The 25641-nt window shown below is 38.2% G+C and overlaps 1 protein-coding gene and 1 long non-coding RNA gene across 8 annotated transcripts in view; one reads left to right on the plus strand and one right to left on the minus strand.

The window, feature by feature from the left end:
• Nucleotides 1–766, plus strand: part of LOC128913382 (uncharacterized) — a 33396-nt gene extending 32630 nt beyond the window's left edge. The window contains exon 4 of the long non-coding RNA XR_008467929.1: nucleotides 673–766. This is a non-coding gene — a long non-coding RNA (uncharacterized LOC128913382). The remainder of the gene's footprint in view (nucleotides 1–672) is intronic.
• The window catches only part of KCNT2 (potassium sodium-activated channel subfamily T member 2), a 146371-nt gene extending 123301 nt beyond the window's left edge, over nucleotides 1–23070 (minus strand). For 2 of the 7 annotated variants that reach the window (XM_054210802.1, XM_054210806.1), the window contains exons 1-2: nucleotides 14088–19665; nucleotides 12363–12401 (exon numbers count right to left, since the gene is read on the minus strand). Coding sequence is in view for 2 of the 7 variants with exons in the window: in XM_054210800.1 (XP_054066775.1) it covers nucleotides 22687–22781 (95 nt within the window). In the remaining 5 variants the exon portion in view is untranslated. Of the gene's footprint in view, nucleotides 1–12362; nucleotides 12402–14087; nucleotides 19666–22686 lie in introns of those variants that run through there. The other 5 variants (XM_054210800.1, XM_054210807.1, XM_054210803.1 and 2 more) reach the window with 4 other exon arrangements.
• Nucleotides 23071–25641: the final 2571 nt, after the last annotated feature.

Consider the following 25641-nt stretch of genomic DNA (forward strand, 5'->3'; position numbering starts at 1 on the left):
TTTATATTTACTTTATTGTTCTTTAAGTAAAAAATCTGTAGAATTTTTCCAAGGAAAATGCATTCATCAGCCCAAAGAACAGTTTTGTTTTCATTTGAATTTTGCTATTGCTTGAGTTTTCTGACCCAATTAAACCAGAATGTCTGAAATTTTGTAAGTCTTCGTAGCCTTAAATTTATTTCCTGTACAACTACAGTTACTATGCAAGACATTATGCTGCCCTTTAGATCACATTGACCTGGTGGAATGTGATCCATATTCTGTGTCCTCCTTTTTGGGAGCTGTATTCTTCTCATGTTTCTCTGTCCTAACTTTGCTCTCATGATTGCTTTCTGAATAACTAAAAGGTTGGACGAGATGATCCTTGAGGTCCCTTCCAACCTGGTACTCTATGATTCTATATGTGGATGATAATATGACTCTTAGTTTTTTAATAGCTTCCCACAGAGTTCGGCAGTAAAAATCTCAAAAATAAGGCCTTCTTCACTGAAAATACTAATTATTAACCTTGAGAAAATAACATCTGAACATATTGCAGTTGCTGGATCTAAAAATCCAGGTTCAGAATGAAGGCGGTTAAATGCGTTCTGTATTTCCTGTGATGTGATACTAATATGATGCCTCAAAACTTGAATTGCACAATTCACTCAAAAAATACTCTGTCTCCTACAGAAAAAACCTGGCAGGTAAAATTCACCTCTGCTCAATGAAAGTTTGACTCTCAGTCTACAATTCACATGTGCCTATTCTGCAAAGGTAATCCAGGTATGAACTACATTTTCAGAAACTAGTGGACTTTATTGCCAAGTCATGGGAAATTAAGCAGTGAAATCCTTGAGACATTATAACCTTCAAATAAATACGCAGACCTTTACTTCACCAGAATGAAGTTGTTGCTAATTTTAGTCTCCAATGAGATCACCTGTAGTCTGTATGTACACCTCTACATACCTGTGATACATACATCTTTGATTCCTTGGTTATTTGACGTCTTGCCTGTTTCCTTAAGCAAAACTAGAATATTTCTTCAGCTTAAGAGATGTGACAGGAGAAAAGTGCTCAATTTCATTTGCCACTTACTCCTTTTCCTTCCATCCCTAATCCTCACAACTTCCTCTTGCCACCCCCAGCTGTCACCACAGTTTGCTTTGTCACCTCCTAAGCCCCTACAGAGAAGGATATGATGAGTGTCAAGTAAGTGCCAAAACTGCTCTCCAGGGCCCTGTGCAGCAGACTCACTCACAGCAGTTTATACAGCATGAAAAAGGCTGGCTGAGTTCTGTGCTATGTGAAAGGTAAATCCATGTACACATCTACCTAGCAATGTAAACATAAATATCTGTGTAGGTCTGGCAAGTTAAGATGATGGATGTTCAGAGAAATGACCTGAAACCTTTATTTGACAGGTGCCATATAGCACAATAGAGTTTAAATAAGAGTCTGAGCATTCAAATCACTATTGCAGTAGTAATCCACAAAGGCCAAATGATAAAACCGACTATGTCTCCAGCTTTGTGTTTAAAACAAACAAACAAAAAATCAGAAAAACATGAGAAACAATTCTTACAAAAGAGGCATAGACAGCAACTACCACAATGAAGCTTTAGCACAGGCTGGAGGAAGTGTTAGCAAAGCCTCACAAAGCAGCACACGATGTGGCAAATAAAAGGAGCTTCCCAGGATTATAATGTGGGCAGTAGCTGCTTTACACAAAGTCATTGGGCTCAGACTGATGGAACAGACGGACCCTTAGTTTCCTTACTTTTGCAACCTGCAGTGGAGGAGATAGCAGCCCTGAAAGGAGGAGAGGCCCAAGCCTTCGGCTTTGATTTGAACTTGCTATTACTCACACTACAGAGAAAGAGCGGCTGCCAGAGACCTGGCAACGCAGAGGTGTTTAGGTCGTGAGGCTATGCTTAGGCTGCACTTACAGGACTACCAGTTTCAGTTTGAACTAGCTGAACTCTAACGTTGTGGTGTATGAGTGATAAACTTGCAGTCGAATGTATACACAATATGGAAAATGTGTACATGTGTTCAGCATAGAGTCTTTTATAGTGTAGACTTTGGATCTCTCTGCAGAAGCAGCAAAATCATTAAGGAATATTTGGAAGCATGTCCTTACTTAATCATCTATTTGGTATTTATCAGCTTACTACTGGCTTTCAGGAAAATCATATAGGCAGCTTTTAGTTTACAGATGCAGTAGCTGACTTATGTTTGGAACTACATAGTTGTTTATTTATCAACATGTAGTTCACTATGTTCTCTACTGCTCTCAACAATGCAATTTCTTGCCAACTATCATTAAATCTGTCCGTACTGACCAATCAACACTTGATTTGCTTATTACTAGATAAACCAGTGGTACAGATTTGTGTATGAATTAGATGTAAACACAAAATCACTTATCTCTGTGTATATATATAAAAAAATATGTATATACGTATATGTATGTAAAATAGGCTTGTCCTGTTGGCAGACAGCAGTAGATATATTGTCAAGTTAAGATGTTTCACGATCAGTGTAAGAACCTGCCATCTCCACAAGGTGGGTCTCCAGTCATGTCACCCTTACAAAGGGGTGATTTCCAGATAAAACAGACTGAGGAATTTGCTCTAATCTGATCAACAAACTGATCCAATTGAAAACTCTCTCTCTGAAGGAAAGAATATAAATAGTCTTTGGTTAATCTTAACCACTGTGGTTATCATAGCTAATGCAAGGGCATAGCAGGAGCAAACGCACTGGGACAGTGGAAAGGGCAGGACTTTAGTGCAACTGCGTGTTTGACTGACTTAGAGTGATTATGAACTATCTCTTTGTATTGGCATAAAAGACAGCATAAACTTGCTGCCACAAAGTTAATGGATTAATTTGTCAGTTGCCCAAGTAATGAAAATAATGGGAGGAAAATGGGAAGACGACAACCAAAAACTCTAGTCTAGGATTGTACAGTGTGATGTTCATGGAATTGCACTTATAGATGTGATTATAGGTATCTGGGTGTATGTTGCTCTTGAATCTTTTAAAAAAAATAAAAATGGTGTTATCTATAACTATGTTTAAAACTAAACCTTGATTTAGCATAATAAACTGTTGTGCATTCATTACCAGTGAGATTTTTGCTGGCTATACGTACTTCCATCACTGCTCCTTAGCTAGTGAGCCATTTAGGAAAGGCCTTCCACTGATTCTGTAAAACATCTATGCTATTTGTAATACAGTAATAACAGCTGTCATAGTTCTATTACACATTCACTCAGAACGTTTGCAACTGGCAAATTTATATATTTATAAACTGCATTTCAAAAATCAATTAGTTGGTTCATTTTTGTCTCCTTCAAATCTGGACAAGTGTTATTATCTCATTTTCAAAATTAATTCCCTACACTGAGACAATATTTTTATAGACCAAATCCCTAAACAGTGTTTTTAAAGTGCTAAAATATTTCCAAGTGGATTATGAAAAAATTGTGTATCTGCCACTATTTGGATGTCAGAGCTCCTACAGGGGTAGTTTAAGCAGAACTTGTTTACTTGATTATGCTAATAATCACCCAGTCAAAGCCCATTTCACAAACACAAGTTACTTCTGTCTAAGATAGTACAGATGTTTGTCTGCAACCTTTCCTTAATCATACTGCCTGTATTAGGCTGTCTAATAACATTTTGTAAGTATTAACTAATATAAAAGTTCCAGAGCACATTTTAACACTTCAGAACACAGCATCAGGAGCACTTTACTATCATTAGGAAAATGCTGATGATTAGTTTCAATAATAACTATATTGATGGTAAGAACAAAATGGAGAGAATATGGGAATATACATGGGAATGGGATGAGTGTTGATGGAGTGGAAAGTTAGAAAAGAGGGTATACCAGAATGAGGCTATATTAGAATAAGCAACAGTGTGTTACTTGCTCTGCTGTGACATTATTTCTTCTTATCACTTACCCCTGTCTGTTAAATAACTAACCACACGGATCAGTTCAATCTGCTGAATAACAGACTAAATATTCTGCCTCAGTGCAGACACTCTTAGATTTTAAAAGAAAGCTAATTGAGCAAAGAGAAACATGACTGGCCAAAAAATTAATATGGTAAGAGCTTTCATCCTTTTCACAATGGGAGTTAGAGAACTTACAATCTTAACTTTCAGCTGTATAAATTTACAGAGTCAACAGAAGCAGCATTATACACTACTAGCTTACTAAAATAAACCATGATATAGTTCCCTATTTCAATTTGTAGCATTCATAAAATCAAAATTGATCCTTTTACAGACATAGAACTCTGTTTGAAAGAAGTACAAGTAAGAAGATGTGTAAACACAGTCTTTCCAAAAGGAGGCTTTTATGGGTCGTCTTTTTTTGTGCTAAACTGATTCTGGAGAAGTAGTAGTTACGTGCAGTCAACAGTTGAATCCCCTGTCCTACTGTACTGCACAAATACGTATCTACACATGAAGGTTATCAAGCCACTATTTTGTCTAGAGCAAGGCTGTGTTCCATTTACTGCTGTAACCTTGTCTATTTCTCCTTCAGCCATTTTTCCATTTTCATGTTTGCTGTCTCCAAATGTGCTCTTTAAAAGTGCCTCTCAACTATCAGTCTTTTCTATGTCTTCAGGATCACGGATAGTTCAGTACCCTGACTTCTTCGTTGTTTAATTCTTATTTGATCTATACATCCTGGTCCTGTGCTCCATCTACCTGCTGCACATTGCTTGACTTTTGCCATATTCTTTTTGAAATAGGAAACATATGCTTCTCTGTTCCCCTACAGTGCTTTTCTACACTGGTCTGACCTAGATTGAAGGTCTCTGGATTGTATCAAAATACAATTAATAAAAAAAAATGCAACTCAAGTATGTATAAAGTTAAAAAACAGATTTTTTTTTTTTTTTGTATCGCAATGCTTTCCTTCCAATGTTCTTATGTTCCTCCCATTTTTCTCTTTATGAACTCCTAAGAATGCTTTGGCATAAAAAAAAAATAAAATATAAGAGTCTCAAGGACCCAATTCTATAGCCACTTAAGTTGGAGAGGACCTTACTATTTAAACGTCCAGGAGATAATGCTCAGTGTGGAGTGATTTCAGTTTCTTGTAGAGTTGCATAAGGCATGTTCTTAGCACAAATATGTCCACACAATTCCTAAGTGGATGTGAACAATATGCATGGGTATAGCAGTCTCAGATATATGGTTAATGTTATTCAATGAATATCATAATTCTGCTTAGTTTTATATATTCTGATTTTTGTACTCCTAACATTGTTAAAATGTTAGGAGTTTCCAGACACAGAGACTAAGCTACAATGCCAAATACTGAATTGATATATTTTGTAACCACAGTATTAGAGATAAGAGTTAAAAATAGCAGCTAATAAAACCATGGCAAAAGGCAAACAAAAATATTCTTATAATGTACATTAGAAATTATAAAAATATAAGTACTGGTTAGAATGTCAACAAGAGATGAAAAAGAATAAATGGCACCCATGCCAAGACCTACAAGTTGGATTTAGCCTGGGAACAAACTAAGAATGAAGCAAATGACAGATATAAATAGAGTATGAGCTGTAACACTCTGCTCCATTATGAGATAATTGGAAGAGCTAGATAAGGGGGAAGTCTGAAGTGAACATCATGTACTTAAATTTTTATAAGGCATTTGAAAAGGCTCTCTGGAGATTGATACCGAAGGTAAGAAATCAAATGCTTATAATAAGGAAAAGAAGTAAACAACTCAAAAAGTAAATAAACAGTGTTGATATAAAACAAAGTGAGTGCCTATCCTCGCAGAATACATTTTCTTTTGGAAAGAATGTACAGTAAAAACGCTGTTATGGCTACAGAAATATACCTTTTTTTTAACATTTTTAATATAAATTAGCTTGAAAGTCGAAGAGGAAAAGAACCTACTGAACTGGATGGTAACTTAACTTGAAAAGTAAAATAGTACAAAATTCTTTTTCATGAAGGAACATACAATGTTCCCTTACATAGAAGAGAGAGAATCCTAGTAGAATAAGCCAGATGACTTCTCATAGACATAGCAAAGCAGAGGCTGGTTGCACCTACAAAGCAGAAGCAGATTAAGCAAGACAAAATTAATCTTTATTTGCCTTGAACCCAGACAATAAGAACACTAAAATAACCAACAGCAATGAATAGATATTTTGCAACTTGTATACATATATTCAGTTGCAACACAAAGGAACTATAAATCCATATACTTCAACTCTCTTCCTATGGCGTGAATATATTGATCATTTAGGTAAAAATGTGTTCTTCAGTATTTATTAACCACATTTTGAGCTCTGTACATCTGGTCACAGAGGAGATAAAAATTCTTTGTCGTCAAACGGGAAAGAGATATACTTCAAGCATAGAATAAGCTACTTTGACAAAGGGAAAGGAAAACAGTTGGAATAGGCTGTCAGAACACTGTGTATTCCTAGGTACATACATTAGGTGTTCAGATAACATAGCTGCAGAATAAAATTGCTAATGATTACCTCTTACTTTTCTGCTGTCTTTATTGTTTTGGTAAAATAATACACAAGTGACATGCAAGTTATAATATAAACATACTCATGTCTGCTTTATGAATTATATTTATATATCAGTACTGTCTAAGGCAAACAAAGTACTTGGTATGCCCACAGGTGGAGGTAAAAGCAATCAACAGATTGCCAAACAAATATTTCAGTTTAAAAAAAAAAAAACACAGGCTAAACACCAGTTGTTCAGTTCATCTGAATAAAGTTTTCTTAAGACCTTGATTCTGTAAATATTTCTAGACTTGCATATTATCATGGGGGTTTTCTGTTTTCTTTCTTTTTTTCTTTCCTTTTTTTTTTTTTAAACCAGAAAGAATTCTAGTACATAGGACATTGCTTTGCTAGGTACTGAGACAAATAGAACACACAGAAAAAATTAGCCTTGCTTATTAAGAATTTATGACTAAATATATAAAAGAAGATAAATGATTTCATGACATTAACAGTGGTCTTAGAATAGTAAGTATCAAGAAGGGTATGAATGGGAATGAAAAAATAACTACTCAATTAATAATCCTTTATAAAAGACCCATATACATTTCTACTATGTGCAGACATATGTCCTCTGCCATTAAATGAGATTTTTGCTGTTTATTTCACTGTGGGCTAAGATTCCATCCTCATACCTCATAAGGCAAAAGCAGATGTAACAGCTTTGATTTGTGCTCACTTTTCAATTGTCATCCCTTTATTTCAAGAAAATTACTCTATTTTGGTAACTTTTCAATCTCAGGTTTTCTAATATTCTGCTGCATTCACACTTTTCTAAGATTTTTTTTATAATGAAAATGGAGGGTATTTTTTTTTTTTTAATAAGGAAAGGGAAAAGAAATATGAACAGTTTCCAAGCTTGTGCAATTCAGAAAACCAGAGAGTTCCAAGGACTCTTTTTTTCCCTTTTCTAATACCTCAGACAAACTGCATGTAAGCATCTTGCCCTCCTGGTACCTCTGTGGCTGAACTGGAAGGTCTCAAATTGCACTGTTACAGTTGGAAGTCTAAGAAATTACATGAAAGACAATGGAAAGCTTAGGACTCGTAGCTTACCATCTGCACTGGAAGAGCAGAAAGACTATGGTTATTTCAATTCCTACTTTTTAAACATGCTATCATCTAACCTACCCATCTAATGATAGGTAGGTAAGGGTAAACATTGCCTTCTGTTGCATGGCTTTGAGATCTTGATTGAAATTCCTTCTGTAGCCTGGGCTTCTTGTATTGACTGTGGACACACACTTATTTCAGCACTCTACTCTCTCCAACTCTACAATGTACCACAAAAACTTCAAATAGATAAAAGTTATAAAATCATGGTTTCATACCTCAGACTGTTATGAAATATACATTATAATCACTAATGTGAAGGTATCAGTCTCAGTTAAAATAACTGAGTGTAAAATGTCTTGTCTTTGAAATGGTCCAGATTCTTATCGTTAATGAAGCCATGAAATAATTACTGGTTTGGGGAATTTGTTGAGAAAGCTGTAGCCTGAATTCGGTCTAGACTCAGAGATTAAATAAATTGGTCTATTGGGAGTTTTTGGTTTTGTTTTTCTTGGAATCTTTTTTTTTGCAATTCTGCACAGTTGAAAAGAAAATTAATATTATCTATCAAGCAAATAACTTTATCCCAGTTGACTGTGTTGAACTATTTCTTCGCTGGAGATGGAGAAGTATATCTTAGATATATTCAAATATACTGGTAAACAGTGTTCCTACTCCATTTATGGCTTCTATTTATGTCAGTATTTTAGCATTTATCCACCAATCCTACTTATGTTACCATATTCTGGGTGAGATGATCAAATACCAGTGGCAAATTTTCTATACCACAGTGAATTTTCTCTTTGATGCCTTTGAAAATCACCAAACTTTCAATGAATTTACTGAATTAACTTTAAACACATATGACTACAATTTTTTTTTTTACTCTGAATATCAACTTGAAACTATATTTTTTTTTTGCTTACCTGTGTAATATCTTACCAAAATCTCAGTCAGACTTCAGAGTAAAATTTAGATATTCTGTATATAGTTAGAGAGCTATGTAGTAATTTATGAGAGCTTTCCTTGCAATGTTAATGAGAGCAAAACTTCCTCTTCACTACCTAGATGCCACCTACTTTAAATATTAGCTTATCTCTGATTAGAGATCTAGATTAGTTGTGTGTATTTTTTACCTATTATGCCTGTTATGCCTATATTTTTTCAAGTGTTAAGGGGAATTGTAGCTAGCTTTGAGTTTTCCATATATTCAAAAATCCGTGCAGTTATACCTGGTGCCTTAATAAATTACATTCTGATATAAAGCTTTACAGACAAAAAAATTTGTTAAATGTATCAGTTCATTATTTTACACTGTAATCTTCAGTACTTTCTAAATTAAAATAAATGAAATCAGAAGAAATACTGGACATGTTTTGCTTCATAATAAAACTGAATTTCAGACTCATGATACTTCATATTAGCCAGTTTACATTCTTTTAGACAAGGGGCAAGAGTACTTGCGATGGGACCTGGTGCTAAGGCTTATACGAAAACCAAGTGCTACAATATCCAGTTATCATTGTTGTATCTGCATGTGGTTTAGCATTGGACTTGTAGAGCAGTTATATTTTCAAATGTGCCCAAAGCATCTCTATTGTTAAAATACTGAATAAGAACAAATTAACATATTCTTTTCAATATTTTGACAGATACACATGCCTTATCTGTGAACGTCTCAATCTTCTACACTATTTTTAGATTGTCAAACACTAGTCACTAAGATGTCACCTGGAATCTTCTATTTTAGGATCTATCAGTATGTTAACAACACTGTCATTCAAAGTATATTATGTAATGTAAAAGAGGGGTTCACCGGCATAACTCTCCGTGAACCTCAATATAGAGTACCACAGAATGGGGCCAGTAATTATTAGTTGTACATACATCCCACCTTTGTAGGGAGTGAAAATGTACACATACATGTCATTTATCAAACTCAGCCTTAAAATAGAATAATAAACTATTATTTCACATTTGATAATGAAAAAATCAGCATATGATTTCACAAGACATTTGTTTAAACTAGTTGTGTTTATTTTTTGCCTATATTTATTCTAATGATAAGGGGAATTGAAGCTTAGCTTTGAATTTTCCATATATTGGAAAATCTGTGCAGTTATATCTGGTGCTTTAGTAGGTTACACCGGGTCAGGGTGCAATGAGTAAAGTTGCTCATAAAGCTCAATACTGTATTGCCTGGTATGCTTTCTCTTCAGTGGAAAATAACCTCTTCTACTTGTGCGTATCCCATTTCTCCATAACTGTCAGAACACTTTTTGGCTAACTTTCTTCATGTAGAGTGCAAGCTACATTTTTCCTTCTGCTGATAGCAGTAATATTAAATTAGGTAGGATGCAAGAATATGACATCCAAAGCAATAAATAAAGTTATTTTAAATGTTTCATTCATTTTTTCTGTACTGTGCTCGATTCCCGATTTTTCTACAGCTTGATTAGATTAGCAATATTTGTTTATTACAGGCTAAGAAATTATAGGAACAATGCCTGATCTGAAAGACAAAAAATAGTAATAAGTCAAATTAAATTTGTCAGAAACTTCCCACAGATAGTTTAAAAAGCCTAGAAAGAACTTATCTGAGATTCCATATATAGTTGAAGTGTTAAAAAGTGAAAAAGGAGAAAAAAAAAAAAGTGATACTGCACATGCTTTTAACACATGCCCAGGACCAGAGCAACTTTACAAAAAGGAGTGTCTTTTTTTCTTTTTTAAAGAAAACAATCTTGCAATCTGGAAACACTTACACAATACCCCATGAGCTGCCATTAGAATGCCAGCAACTCTGAGAAATATAGAGCTGAATCTGAGACTATCACAATTTCTCTGAAATTATGGGAGCTGTATACTCTTTCAGTCTCCCACAATCATGTGTTTAACAATTGCACAGAGGACAAAGGCAACTATTTAACAGATGAATACAAAGAGGAGGAGTATTCAGGCAAAGACTCAGAAAAAGGCATAAAACAAAAGCCCAATACTGATGGCAGGTGTCTTGCCTGACGTTTCCCACATAGGAAAGGTTGTCAGAGACTTGATTTATTCTACCAAATCAACAGGAAAAGAGTGCTGATGACATTTCCTGCTGCTGATGCTTCCTAAAAGTATTGTGCATTAATACATATCTGTCTTCATTCTCTAGTATTTAAAGGTGCTTTGGCTCCAATGCTGTCATCCAGGTGGAGGATAAAATACATAGGATTTCTGAAGTAATACTTGCAGCTTAACATATGTATACACTGTAATATATCTAACAATGGTGTGGAATTGCTTTCTTCCTTTCATAAGCAGCTTGCTGCACAGTACAACCATAGTATATGATTATTGTTTTACATTTTAAAAAAATTTCAAAATTTTAATACAAATTGTAAATGTCTCATTAAGGAGTGGCAATGATTCAAGAACTTTGAACACATAATAGAACAAGTATTTTAAAAGTCATTATTATCTCTAAAATGTCACCTATCTGATACTGTTCTCTCCACAGCTAACAGGGTACATATAATTACGGACTTCACATAAATCTCAGTCTCCTTACTCAGATTGAGTTATTACACTTCCTAATTAATCATAAGGCATGGTTTTAATTGTCTTTTCATTAGATTAAGAAAAATTTAAAGGATCCATTTTCACAATATTTTAAAAGTTTAATTCTGTCATCTTTATTCATGTTAAATAGCACTTAACACCTCAGTACTCTGAAGTAAAGTTCTGCACATCGGTAGTATGCCTAGTAGAATAGTATGCCCAGTATTTAATTTTTCAAAATAATAACTTCAAACTTTTATAATGTGCCTTGTGTATGTTTAGAAAGCCATTTAGCAGGTGTCTTCAGAAAATTGGCCTGTTCAATGTAAACACTATTTTTTTTCCTTACATGCAACTTCCAAAATGAATGCAGAAATTTCAGAGTTTGCTGGCTTTGGTGAGAGTCAAATTATTTTATGCTCCCTTTAGCTAACTAAAGAGGCAGGTTTGGACAGGTATTGTTCTGTCATCTTGCTTTGAAATCTTATCTAGATCTTAACGCTGATCAGACTTAGGTGGAATATATGGATGCAATGAGGAGAGATCTGTGTTTATGAAAAGGACTGGGCTGCCTCTATTGATATTAAGAGGTCTGATAACCAATCATCAAATGTCTACAGCAATACAAGAAGACACAGTAGTACTTCCAGCTCTTTCTTCTCTCCATATGACCATTTCTATCACCGTAAAGTAGCACTGCCATCCAAGAAAGGAAAGGAATTTCTAAACGCTGGGTTCACCTTAGCCTGCAGTCAAGTAGCAGCAGGTTGCTAGACAACTTTACATCGCCAGTCATCTCTGCCTTGGAAGAAGACATTCACCTCATAATTTTGATAATGATGATCTTGTAACACCTAATTTTTGTCTGAAATTAAGAGCAAAACCTGAGGTCTTCCACAACAGTCTCAGACTAGCCCATGGTGCATGTCAGAAGACTGCCTATTAGAGGCTCACCAAAGTACCCTCTCTCCTACACCCTCAGAGATGCTCCTCTATACTCTGAAACATTTCTGGTAGCCAGTCTTGTTCTTCCCACCACGTGCAATACTCTGCTAACATCACACTAAAATACCAACATTCTGAATTACCGGTTGAGCTAGTCACAAAGACATAAAAATAACACCACTTGAGTTTTCATAATCAGTAACTGCCACAATTAATTGTATTAAATGAATTCATAACGTCAGCAAAAATTTAACTTACTTTGTTGTTTTTTCCTGGACTCATACTGTGACCTGTGAACTGCCAAATAAGAGGAAAAATAGGAAGCAAAAACTAATTAATTCAGTGAGTTTTGAATGTTGTTTGTATCATTTTAGCTAAATTGTAATTTTCATGCTATCTGTGGTCAGTCTCAGTAGAAAAATAAATGATCGTGTGGATCACTGTTTGAATACAGTTTGTAAATTAATTCCTCAGTGTCAATGAGATACATGATATCTGGAACTGTTCTTGTGGGATAAGCTTCACTTTTATGATAGTCTTAGGTAGGTGAAAAATCTACTTAGATTTTGATAGTCTATAAAACCTGGTTGATTAATCAACTCCTCCACATTACGGAATATTTTGTTCCCCGTTTTATGTTTGCATTATCTTTTTTGAATGACTACTGAAAGAACAGAACAGTAATTAAAAACATGACAGTATTTACAAAAATGCCTTTTAAAAAGTTATTTGTTTAACTGATTAAATCCCTTTGAACAAGTGATCAAATGCTAGTTTGTGGTACACAGTGAAAACATAGCTTGCTTAGTTTTCAAAAGGGTACATTCAGCTAAATATAGAGCTTAGCCTTTAGACCATCTCTGTTATAGCTGTCTGTGCTCGATGGTGAGAATTACAGAGCAATAGTGGTAAGTGACCAGTGCCCTTAACTTCTTTTGAATTTGGTGTGAAGATGGGAAACTAAATCCCCTCCCAGAGTCAAGGAATGTTGTGTATTAACAGGTGCTGTCACATAAGGAACAAATATAACCATAGTTTTCCATTTGCAACTCAGCTTGTTGTTTTTCCCATCTGTATTTGTTTCAGATTTGGTTTGGTAACACTGCTTTTATCTGTGCTGAAGTTTTTTCTAGTCACAAGGGGAAGAAAAAACAAAGTGAGAAAAACATAAAACCTCTAGAACATTTTTGGCTATTTAGAACATTAAAAGAGTGAGACTATTTTATAGTGTTTACTCCTAATTAAATATTTTAACAATCACTATACTTTGAATGAGCTCTGTAACTTAAAGCTACTTGAAGTACAGCAAATGCCATTAACTTTAAAATCATAAAAAGTTAAAGGGCAAAGTCTTTTCTTTGCAAAACTCCAAAGTGGTTTGACTCAGGGTACAGAATGTAGGAGGCAGGGCAGGACTTTCCTGGCAGAGCTAATCCATAGTGAGGATGGTTGCTCAAATCTTGTAACTGCCCCTGCCAGGCATATGATACTTGTGCTAGCTGTTAGATATGCAGTTATTAATGGCTGATGTTAGCAGAAGACTTGTAAGACCCAGGCAAAGGGGTAGGAAAAGTTTTCTTCTTTTTGCTAACTTGGTAGATAACTTGCACTGATCTTAACCTAATGCCTGCCTTCCCCATCTACCATAGCTTGATACTTGGCAAGTCAGGCACAGTGATGTCAGACTTAGTAACCTGCTTTTCACCACAAACTTACAGCACTTCCCAACACATATCTCTGTAAGTGGAGACAGGATTTGTCCCTCAAGAGATACTTCTGAGTAAATAATAATATCACTGTTTTTATCTGCGAGTATAAACACTGTTTTTTGTCTCTTAATGACTGTTTCTGTTTTACTGCTACTTCCCACCAGGAAGTTGACTGCTAACATAATTAGCAGATGATTGCACGGGGGAGGCTGAAATCTTTAACAGCTGTTTTAAGGCATTCTGTATCAAATTTTCTGTGCTGCAGAACACTTACAGTTTTTGAATGGCTTTCTCTCGGATGACACAGAGATTATAGGACCATGGTGTGCACACCTACAGGAAGGACTTAACTTGCTCATTTTACTCGAAAAAATATGAAGAATCCAATTTTAAAGCATTCAGTGGATTAATACAAGTACTGTAGTGTACTATTAGTAGTACAGTATTACAGGTTAGTACTGTACTGTACTCTATTGGGTTTGCGTGGCAAGGTTTAGGTAGCAGGGGGTGCTACAGGGGTGGCTTCTGTGAGAAGCTGATAGAAGCTTCCCCCATGCCAAAAAGACCCAATGCCAGCCACTGCAGGCCAAGTCCGAGACCATCAGCAACAGTGGTATTGCCTCTGTGATAACATATTTAAGAAGTGGGGGGGAACTGTGCAACTGCAGACGAAGAGAGGAGTGAGACTATGTGAGAGAAACAACTCTGCAGACGCCAAGGTCAGTGAAGAAGGAGGGGCAGGAGGTGCTCCAGGCCCTGGAGCAGAGATTCCCCTGCAGCCCATGGTGAAGACCACGGTGAGGCAGGCTGTCCCCCTGCAGCCCATGGAGGTCCATGATGGAGCAGATATCCACCTGGAGCCCATGGAGGATGCCACACCAGAGCAGGTGGATGCCCAAAGGAGGCTGTGATCTTGTGGGAAGCCCGTGCTGGAGCAGGCTCTTGGCAGGACCTGTGGAGAGAGGAGCCCACGCTGGAGCAGGTTTGCTGGCAGGACTTGTGACCCCGCAGGAGACCCATGCTGGAGCAGTCTGTTCCTGAAGGACTGCACCCCATGGAAGTGCCCCACGCTGGAGCAATTTGTGAAGAACTGCAGCCCATGGGAAGGACTCAACTTGGAGAAGTTTGTGGAGGACTATCTCCCATGACAGAGACCCCATGCTGGAGCAGGGTAAGTGTGAGGAGACAGTAGTGCATACTGCAGCACAGAAGTTTACTGTTATAAAATAAATAATCATAATCATTGGCTGTGAAAGACTAATAATCATAAAATTAAGAGAGAAACCATTTGGGAAAAAAACTGCTTCAGTTCCCCATGGAGTACTATAGTGTCTGGCAGATGTAAAGTAGCATATATCAAGTTCTAGATGGAAAAATAAGAGCTTCAGAGTAATAAGTGTATAATTAAGTAATGACTGAAGTACCAAGCACATTTACAAACTGCGCATCATGTTGTCCCAGAGGAGGAAGACTACTTGATCTGTGGGAGTTTTTAAGCTGAGAAAACTTTTGCTGGGGCATACCACCAAAGTCTTCCTCAAGACAGATACAGTTATAACAGCACTGAAGTATTCCTCTTCTCTTTTCATATCCTTCCCCCAATTCCAGTGTGTCCTAGTTTAAGTGGAATATAGAAACATTGTGGTTTTGTTTCCATTGTTGTTGCAAGAATAATGCTAAAACAGAAATTAGCATGAGGCTGACAAAACTGCCTTCTGCAAAGCATTACTTCCACTTCCTTCCACACAAGAAAATTGATTCCCTCTTTTATCTATAATAGGGACCCAATCCTACGATAAATTTAGAAGAATGGTCAGTAGGGACATATATATTAACAGTTTACTTGCGTGGAACTGTCCTCCTAAACCTGCCACAAACATGTAAACTCAGACCTCTCAGTGTGGCTGATGCTGTGGTTTTACGAATATTAATATTTTTCTTTAATGATTTTTTTTTAATCTAGGTGGTTTTGCAGTGAGAAAGGGCATAGCCTGTACATATAGACATCTTTTTCTGGGTTTAGGGCAACTCGGACTTTCCAACTGCTACTGTGCAATCTCACTGCAGATGTGAAAACACTTGCTCTACTAGTGAATTAGACCATTAAGACCTTGAGCAGTTTCAATCAAAAATCACCCTTCAAAGTAGTATTTAGGCTTCTAAATCACTTTATTTATTTTGAAAATTTACTTACAAGGACAAATCAAGTTAAATTTGACAATATTTGCTTAAGTCCTTTTATTTTGTAGCCTCTGTTAAATGCAAGAACTCATAAAAGTTAACGTGTTTTCTAAAAAGAGGAGGCCAACTTGACTGAAGTATTTCTTGAAGGAATGAGGAAGATTATTTTGGATAAACCATAATAGAATTTTCTTTTGAGGAAATTATAATAGAATTTTTGTGCAAGTTGAAACTATACTTAGATATCTTAAATCACTTGATTCAGAAATGTGTGGGCTTTTTATCCCCTTTTAGTTTAACAATCTCAGGTGATTTCCAAAAGCAAAGGCAAAGTGAGGGCTTTACTCGCTAATTCACACTGTGACAAATGACTGTTAAAATGCCTTCTGAGATTTAGAGTAGGGACTTGTTCCTTGAAAGTCGCCAGTCAACATGACAGCCAGCAGTATACAATTGTCCAAGTGATGTGTGGAGGTGTTCTGTATTATCTGAATACCTTTCCTTTCCACATAGGTGGTGATGTTCATTTACGCAGTAAGCACATCAGAAAGGAAAGCTGATTTTAATCTAATCCTTTAAGTACCCAATGCAAGAACAGTTCCTGCACAAAGGTAAAATTTAGCTCTCTAGTTTCATGATGAAAGTATATATATACTGTAGCAAAATGACTCAAATTTTCATCTCAATAGAAGAGAAGGATTTGAAACGTATTTCCAGTACCAGTTAATGTGTCTATATTGGCATTGGAACTGCATGTTCCAATACCAGTTACGCATATACATGTATACATACATACAGAAAAGAAAAAAATTAAAGAATTGGAAAACATAAATTTTTGTTCCATGACTGTGAAATTGTAAACACTTATTGCAACAGCATATAGAAAAGTTATGAACCCTAATGCTTTGAGGGTGGGGGCTGGAAAATATATTGATTTTCTATGTTTATTTTTTGTTCTTTCCATTCTGTTTGTTGTATGTGAATTTGAAGTGGCACATTAATAGTGATTTTTTCCTAGAACATAATAGCTCTGTATGCAATCCTAAACTTCAATAGGCAGTAGAATGAAATAGTAGTATAAAATAGGTATTTATGATTTCCAAATGACTTGTTCTTATGACAGACTGCATTAATTCAGCAATTCACTGCTGGAATGTGTACTTCATGGTTTCTTAATTAATATAGCTAGAAATATGCAGGATTGATAAAATTTACCTTAAGGACCCTGGGACAAAACACGCATATTGCCCACATGCAAGGGATACACTGCATATTTCGGGAAGGAAGGCACAAAGCCTAGGCAGGTCTATACTTTACAAATGGATCTCTCTGCAACACAGTCCACCCTACATGCATAATTTGAATGTGTGACTGAAATACAAGAGACCAGAAAGACAGAAACTAGCAGCACAAATGGGAGAAGCAACATGTAATGTTAAAGCATAAAGGTTACCTTCACAATAAAATGACTTTGACCCTCTCTGGGTACATCTTTGAGTATGTTAAACTTGCCCAGCACAAAACAATAAATGGCACAAAACAGCCTACGTATGTATCAGAAAACTGTTTCAGCTTCCCACACTGGGTGACTCCCTGCAACTTGTCTGCTTGGAGTGTTTCCGTGGACACTCAAACTGCCAAATCATTCCTGAGCGCTGCAGTGTTCAAACCAGTTTTGGCCAGCTGGCTATGGACAAAGCATGCAAAGGAAAATATGAACAGTTCACTAGTATATATATTGAAGCAGTCACACTTCAATGGTGGGAAACATTCCTGGCTTGTTTGAATTTACTAAAACAAATGCAGCTTTTATATATTTATAAGCTTCTAAAGAACAGACTAGACATCTGTGCATAAATGGTTTAAGAAATGTGAAGTAAATTTTGCTCTGCAAGATACTCAAGCACTGAATTTATATGACTGACCTCACTAAAAAAACATAGATATGGACAGAATGTAACTTAGAATTCTTTCTTTACATCTCTAGTATCCTGTTGTTTGGCTATTTTGAAATACATGGTAACTATATGTGTACACAAGAAAACATAATATCTCTTCGTTGTATCCTTCCAAAGCTTACATGGGAACCTAAAATAAATACCCTCTTTTCTCCCCTCCTCTGAAGCAACTTTACCAGCTTTAAACATGTCAGGTCTTCACTAGGTAGGATATTTTCTACTTTTATTTCTGTTGCTCTTCAACACAGCTGGTAAGACTAGGGATTGATGATCAGTAGGTTTATTAAATGTGTCATTACATCATTTACTGTTACAATCACAATTCAGTCAAACCTCACTGAATTAACAGGCAAATAACTTGTGTTAATCACAGAGTTGCCCCTCTATTTCTGCTCCCTTCCCCAGCAGTCAAACTGAAAGACAAATTGCATTACGATGGTCAAGAAACATCTCAGAATATCCAGCAAATCAAACCAGTTTATTTCAGTTTCAGATACTTTCAGTAATGTTAAATTCACAAAGGGATATTAGCAATATTTACAAAATCAGTGAAAAAGTCGATGACTCAGTCTCTTTACCCTCACTCAGCTCAGTGACTGGGATATTTACATGGCCAGAAGAAACCTGGTACACTACCCTACCTGACACAGAAACCACCCACTTGACCGCCCTAACTACCGGGCTGATCTTTCACATACTGTCCTGAGGAAGCTTTTCAGATTGATCCAGGCAATATTTAAACACTTTATATAGTGTCAGGAAAACAGGTGAGTTTTTATTCATAGTTCTCTCTCTGAGTAAATGAATACTTAACTATTCCATATAAATGTACGTACTGTAAGCATCAAGCTTCATCTCCACAGTTTTCAAAGGGAACCAGGTCCTTTGAAAATCTAGCCTTTCAAAAACCAAAACTGGTTTTAATATCCAATTTTTTAAGGAAAAAAATTAAATCACTCAGCAAATTCAGGAATGTTTGTAAATTATTCGAAATAGTTTATTTACTGAAAAAATGCATTTGCCAAAGATTCGCCATGTTCTTCTGTTGCTTCTGCACACAGCAACTTCTTTTATGAAAAATAATATAAAAACCAATTTGGCAGTTTGTGGAATAAGACAGCCCAGAACCCATCTGTTACTGAAGCCAACTGCAAGGCTGGTTAGGAATCTAAGCCACATAAGTAGAATTATTTTTCTGAGACAGAAATGCAAAAGCAGGGAGATAGATGCTACTGTATTGGAGAAGTATAGGTAAGAAATGGACTGTGAGCTAGACACCAAAAAAGTGTACCAAAAAGTGTGTTTCTCAAGAAAAAATGAAGATTAGAAATCTGTCTCCAAACAGGTACAGATCTAAGTACAAAATTCCTGAATCAGAGTCCTATTACATTCACCTAAGCATTGTAGCATGTGTGAATTTTATAAATGAACAGGACCATTTAAAAGAAAGCTGAGCAAACTCTTCTCCTAAAGAAACATAACTAGTACAGTTTCAAACTTGGGTACTGTGCTTATACTGTGCTGAAATATATCTTTCAGCAAAAAAGAAGAGAGGTCTATATTATTTCAATCATATTTATTATTAAATACTACCATGTAACTTACTGGCAAACTATGCTATCGAAACTGTGTTGGTGGCACAGAATCCTGGGTGGTTTGTGGCAGATGAGAGGAATAATTCCATCTACTCTCCACTTTGAAGAATCAACAAGCATCTGAAAACACAGAGATAGAACACATGCCTCCCAGCCAGCAAAAAGTGAACATCTTTCCAGAAAGGGCAGAATGGAAGAAGAAAAGAGAGACCTCAAGGGTGAACAGACTGGGAAGATCAAAAAGGGAGTAAAACTAAAATAGAAGACAAAGAGCTGGTAACAGACCCGAAGTTCACAGACCACACAGATGCAAAACCCTTGATTATAAAACAAACCACCGGAGTTGACAGCAAGTGGAAGTAAGAAGTTACAGTGAACTGGAAATACGAAGAAAATTATTTCCAGCATCTTGGCCAAGGGCCAACAACCTCCCAAATGAACTATGGTGATCACTTGCCATTGTGCAGCCATACTATAAGGCTACTTCAACTGTATTTTAGTGTCCAGATATCCCATTCATAGTTAATGTCCATTTAACTGAAGGGGGTACAAGCAACACCTTTGGCAATATCTATATTGCACACTAATTAGAATACAGAGGACATGCTTCACCAAAAATGAACTGGAACCACTTATGTAGGGGTGCAAAAAAAAGGCAAAAAAGCAAACAATTAAAAATAAGACATACTAGTGTAATACTAATCATTACTAACTAATAAGCAGCTGATCTCAGGGTGCCCACAGGTCTGCAGTCTTTCTCATTAAATATTTACTGAAAGTATGCCTTATATTCTAAATATTCTATTTGATGATATTTCTATGCAGAGTATGTATGCTTTATCTATAATGGATAGTAGCAAAATACCAGCAACATGGGACTGGACTAATATTTCAGTATTAAAAGTTATATCCTCCAGTATAAACAAGAATCTGGACAGTACCCTATTGAAAGGTGGAAAAACAAAAGACAATACCCAAGATTTTTTAAGAGTGGACTTTGTTCAGCTAATGGAAAGCTAGTATCAAAAGATACTACTATGTTAACTTGCAGAGCTGGAGGAGAGAGTGCTGCTAACACAGCCTCATGCAAAGCACTATCCTAATTGCATTGTAGGGAAACCGCTGCCCAGCCTTCCTGCCACAGTGCAGCTGTGTCCAGCCTCAGCACAGGACAGTATTTGAAGATCCTAGATCTTCATTTCGACTAGCTATTTTCAGTCCTGGGTTCATCTTTTATATTTCAGATGTGCCAGAGATCTTTCTTGTAATGCATGTGTGAATATTAATGAAATAATTACAAGTAACTATTCATTTTCTACTAGTCATTTGCTACAATTTTCCAACAATAATCATGGTCTGTAATACTGTTATGCTATAATTTTGCTATCAAAATTTTTTTAAGGATTATTTATTTTCATTTTGTTAAGTGCCCACAGACTTGAAATAGACCTTTCTATATCTAAATGGATGCTACAGTTTGTGCAGTTGTTTATATGCTATTTCCTATTTGAGACCAGCTCATGCTTCTTCCATAGAAGGTAACTTTATTATAAAGTTCAAGTCAAACAGCTGGTATCAGGGAAGTGCTTGACAGAAGTTTAAATAGGTGGCAGAAGTGTTAAGTCACAGAGTGGTCCAAAAAGGTGTATAGAGAATATTTTCTTTATTTTAGCCATCAAAACCCTAGCTAAATAAATAAAGTTGATAAAATAAGAAAGGTTGCGGGGGTTTTTCCTATTCCAGTAGAAAATAAAATGCAGGTATAAGATGCTAAAACCTACGTTTTCTAAAATCTCAAAGACTACTGCGAACAGAAGCGATGAACACAGAATACACTTATGGTTTAATTTTTTTTTAAACTATAAAACCATGCTTTGATAAACATAGTCTCTAACTCTCCATTATGTAATTACAATGCTGTTATTTCCAACCAACAGCATTCATTTTTTGTGACTATTCAAGATTTCATAACTGCCTGAATAAACATCATTTATGTAATTGCTTCAATGTATAGAATATTCTCCTAAACAAAGGTAATAATTAGTTACATATCTGCATGATCTTGTGATTACCAAACAATGAGAATCCATCTTTCTTTAGGAAAGGACCTAAAATCTGAACAATGTAGACTGGCATTAAAATCAAAGTTTCTGACTGCTGAGTTAAAGACTCATTCTGAAAATGTAAATATATTGAATTAAAATAGATCCAATATGCCGTTGTATATTACCAGACATTGCTTTTCTGTCATTTGACCACAATAAATTATGACTACAAAGTGGATCTCACACATAATTTTGCAAGATGGGATCGTGTAATAGGCTATATGTAATAGCCATACACCAGGTTGTATGGTCAATTAGCGTGGCGTGATGCTGTTGGTGTTCACGAATACTGTTTATTTACCATTTTTAAATTAAACACACATTCCTGGTTGGTTTGTTTGTTTGTTTTAATATAAGGTGTTGGTTTTTCTCTCAAAGACATTATTTGACTTGAGGCAAACAAATACTTTTGTCTGTCGGTTTGTAATTAAAGATGCTGACAGTCCTTGAAATAATTCATAAAGGAATAAATTAGTACTAGTTACATCCAAGCCTAGCATCCTAACATGAAAAGAAACTGCATGTAAAGAAGCACGCATATTGGATAATAGAAACACCTCGGCAGTTAGCCTTTCCACAAGCGGCAAAAAGCGTTTTGTTTGGGGTTTCCCCTCGGTGCATGTTACCATCCGGGGACGGTATGGTACCTGCCCTGCTCTTCCTCCTACCGTAGCCGTGGGGAAGAGAACGGTACTGCCCATCTGCAGAGGCGCTAGTGCCCCCAAGGCTGCGGGATGCCCAGTGCCTGTGGGGCGCCGGCCCCGACTGGCCCCCGGCTGCGGGGCGGGGCACCGCAGCCCCTCGGCGGCCGTCGCATCCCTTTCTCGGGAAAGTTTTTCACCGGGGCTGACCGCTGGCGGGCGGTGCGAGCCTTGGGAGCGCGCTGACCTGCCAGCCCAGTCCGCCCCGCCGCCACACCGACCCTCCGCGGGGCCCGCGCCGCCCCCCTCAGTCGGGCTTGCGACGGGCGCCGCCCGCGCAGCCCCCCGCGCTCCCCCGCGGACTGTCACTGCGCCCGCCGACCGCGCGCTCACCTGTCGTCGCTCTGCCAGCCCTGGTCGCCCAGCAGCAAGTCCCGAAACCGGTACCGCGGGGGGAGCGGGGGCACCTCGCTGTCCAGGTCCACCATCCTGCCCGGAGGAGCGGAGCGCCCGCCGCCGCTCCCCTGCGGAGGGGCAGTCACCTCCGCTGGAGGGGTGCGGCTGGGGGACGGGGACCGAGGCAGGAGGGGCCGGGGGCGGGGAGCGGTGCGGAGCAGGTTGTCCACCCCGCCAGGCGAGCGCGGGGGCTGCGGCGCACAAAGGCGGCGGGAGCGGGGCGGCAGGGCTGTCCCCGGGCGGCTGAGGGGAGCGGCGGCACCCGCTCGCGCCCCGGGGCGCCGGTGGCGGTTAAAGGACCCCGGGGGAGGCAGGTGCCGGCGGGCGGCGCCCTCAGCGGCGGGCGCGCGCGCCCGCCCGCCCGCCCAGCCACCGAGCGCGAGCGCGAGCGCGCGCGCACCGCCCGCCGCGGTTGACAACAAAGAGCTGTCCAGCGCCATGCAAATGTTGTTTGGAGCCGCCGCTGGCAGGGCAGCCAATGGGGTGGGCGCTCATTAGCATACTCCGGTGACGGTGCCGGGATCCTCTGCCTGCCGACCAATGGGAGCTCCCCCTCATTAGCGTGCGGGGCCGGGGGCTGCTCGCCGCGCGGGGCGGGAGACACCCCGGCTCCTGCCACGCGTCGGCCGCCACGCGCCGGCTGGGGTCCCGCGCCGGCTGGAGTCCGGCCATCGCCACAGGCCTGCTGGCGGGGCGGGCTGAGGGGGGCCGCGCCTCTCCCCTCGGGGTGGCGGTCCGCACTCGGGGGGCTCCGTAGGGGTGGCACGGCGCGGTACCCATTTTGGGCGTGCAGAATGGCGCATGGCTGGAGGAGCCGTCACACACCCCGACCGCCCGCCCGGCGGTATTTGAATTTCTTAGGTGACTGATGAAGCGTGTATTACCGGTATGATGATTTGCTGGAATTCGCTGTCACCAAATTGAAATAGTGACTAATGGTTTTTAGATTTGCTCTTAAAGGTCCACTGTAATGAGACTAGCTGTCATACTTAGCGTCTAATGCCCCAGTTCTGGTAAACATACATATTGCTGCATTTTTGCAGCCCGTCATGATTTGCCTTCCCAAATTAGATCTTCACCTAAACTATTCAGTCATAGCATTCCTTTCCTAGAATGAAGTCATGCACAGTCTTAACACTGGTGCAGTTTTTAGATTGAGATTTAGATTTTGCTGCATCAGGGCCTAAGTGATAAACGAGAAGTTATTTCCTAAATGTGGTTTAAATACCACATATTTAATTAGGTGCATACATTCATACTGTGTATTGAAGAGTGAACCTTCTATTTTCCGTTCACTTGGATTTCTGTGTAGAAGGTAAACTGTTTAAAAGCTGCTGTGGCACATACAGTGTCAGCTTAAGTGTGGCAGCCAGGAGTGTATGGCGTAATAACATGCCCCGCTGAGAATCCAGCTCTGAGCTTCATGCTGTGAGGGAAAGATTTCTGCAGGTAACCAACAGGTTGTCCAATTCAGGACTCGGATTATCTCTGCTGTTGTTGCAGCATCTCCCCTTGCTTCTCTAGTACAGAGTTCTTAAGCGTAGCTTCTCTGCTGTTTCTTTAGAGGATGCAATGTTGTACCGCAGGTCCTGTAAAATCACTGGAGTATGGTGCTTACCCTTTCTCACAGCTTGCTGCATTCAACGTTTACAATGTGCTTCTCAGAAGGGCTTGTTAGATGAAGCAAAACAGATGCACATATGTGGCAAGAGTTCAAAGGTAACTCTGCTTTGGCTGATAAGGGAAATTAGTGAATTACCCTGCTGCCTCATTCTCGCCAGTTTTACCATGCTGTGTTCTGAGGTCAGAACCCTCTAAAAGTCTAATTTAAAAAAAAAAAAAAAAAAAGAAAGAAAGAAAAAAAAAAGAAAAAAAGGGTCCAGAATCTTTCTTCTTTAGAATATTTGTTATGTGTAGCCAATTTCTTCTTTTTCAGCTGCTTCAGTTGAACAGGTTGTCTCTTCTAAGAAAACATTGTTTCCTCTCTTTGCCTGAATATCTATTCATCTTGCTAAAACTTGAGGTGAGGTGGGGCCTGTATATTACAATGGTTTCTTATAAAAGTAAAGTAGTTAGGCTAACTGTAGTCCTTTTCTGAAGCCTATGAATCATAGATTGGTTGGAAAATTAATGGTGTTTCTACTGTGTCTTCTATCTGACTCATTAATTTTTCCACCTTAATTGATTAACGTTTGTTTTCATACTCAAGGAGCTAAGTAATAGTGGAAGCTTTCACACTTTTTCTAGCACGGAAATGCATTTCAGAGTGGTAATAGCTCACTGCTAAACTAACAAACTGGTGAATAGTTGAGTAGAGCTAACAGAAAGCAAACTCATAACTAAAACTATAGCTATGCAATTTATACAGAAGCTAAATTTTGGGCTTCTAAGTAATATAAACTCTTTGCAATATAAAATTAGCTGTGTTTTTACATGTCTGACGGTATGAGACCTGGTCACTCTGGAAAGCTCAAGTATATAAAATTGGACAGAGATGGGATTTTATTTAGCTAAATAATATTTTGATTAGCAAGTCAAAACACCTGTGAAACGTATGTCTTCAAGCTGAGGAGACACTGAATCATACACTTGGAGACAAATGCTGTTATATATGAACTATTATACTGGGTCACTAGGCTCAAGGTAGGCATTCCTTCTCTTGTGCTTGTGTGCTAAAGAAAAGGTGTGAGCCACACTCAGTTCTTTCAAGGAGTAAGTGTAGGTTTGTACTCTTGGGATTATTCTGGCCCTGAGAAGTGTCAGAAGCATCTGTGGCCCTGAATTGGGGACTAAAAATAGGTTTTGATGAATCTCTTTTTTTCTTTTTTCTCTCCTTTGTTTTTTTAAACTGGCTAGATACAGTAGCTCTTTCCAAGTACTTAACACTGAAGT

Source organism: Rissa tridactyla, chromosome 8, assembly GCF_028500815.1.
Source record: "Rissa tridactyla isolate bRisTri1 chromosome 8, bRisTri1.patW.cur.20221130, whole genome shotgun sequence".
NCBI classification, from domain to species: domain Eukaryota; kingdom Metazoa; phylum Chordata; class Aves; order Charadriiformes; family Laridae; genus Rissa; species Rissa tridactyla.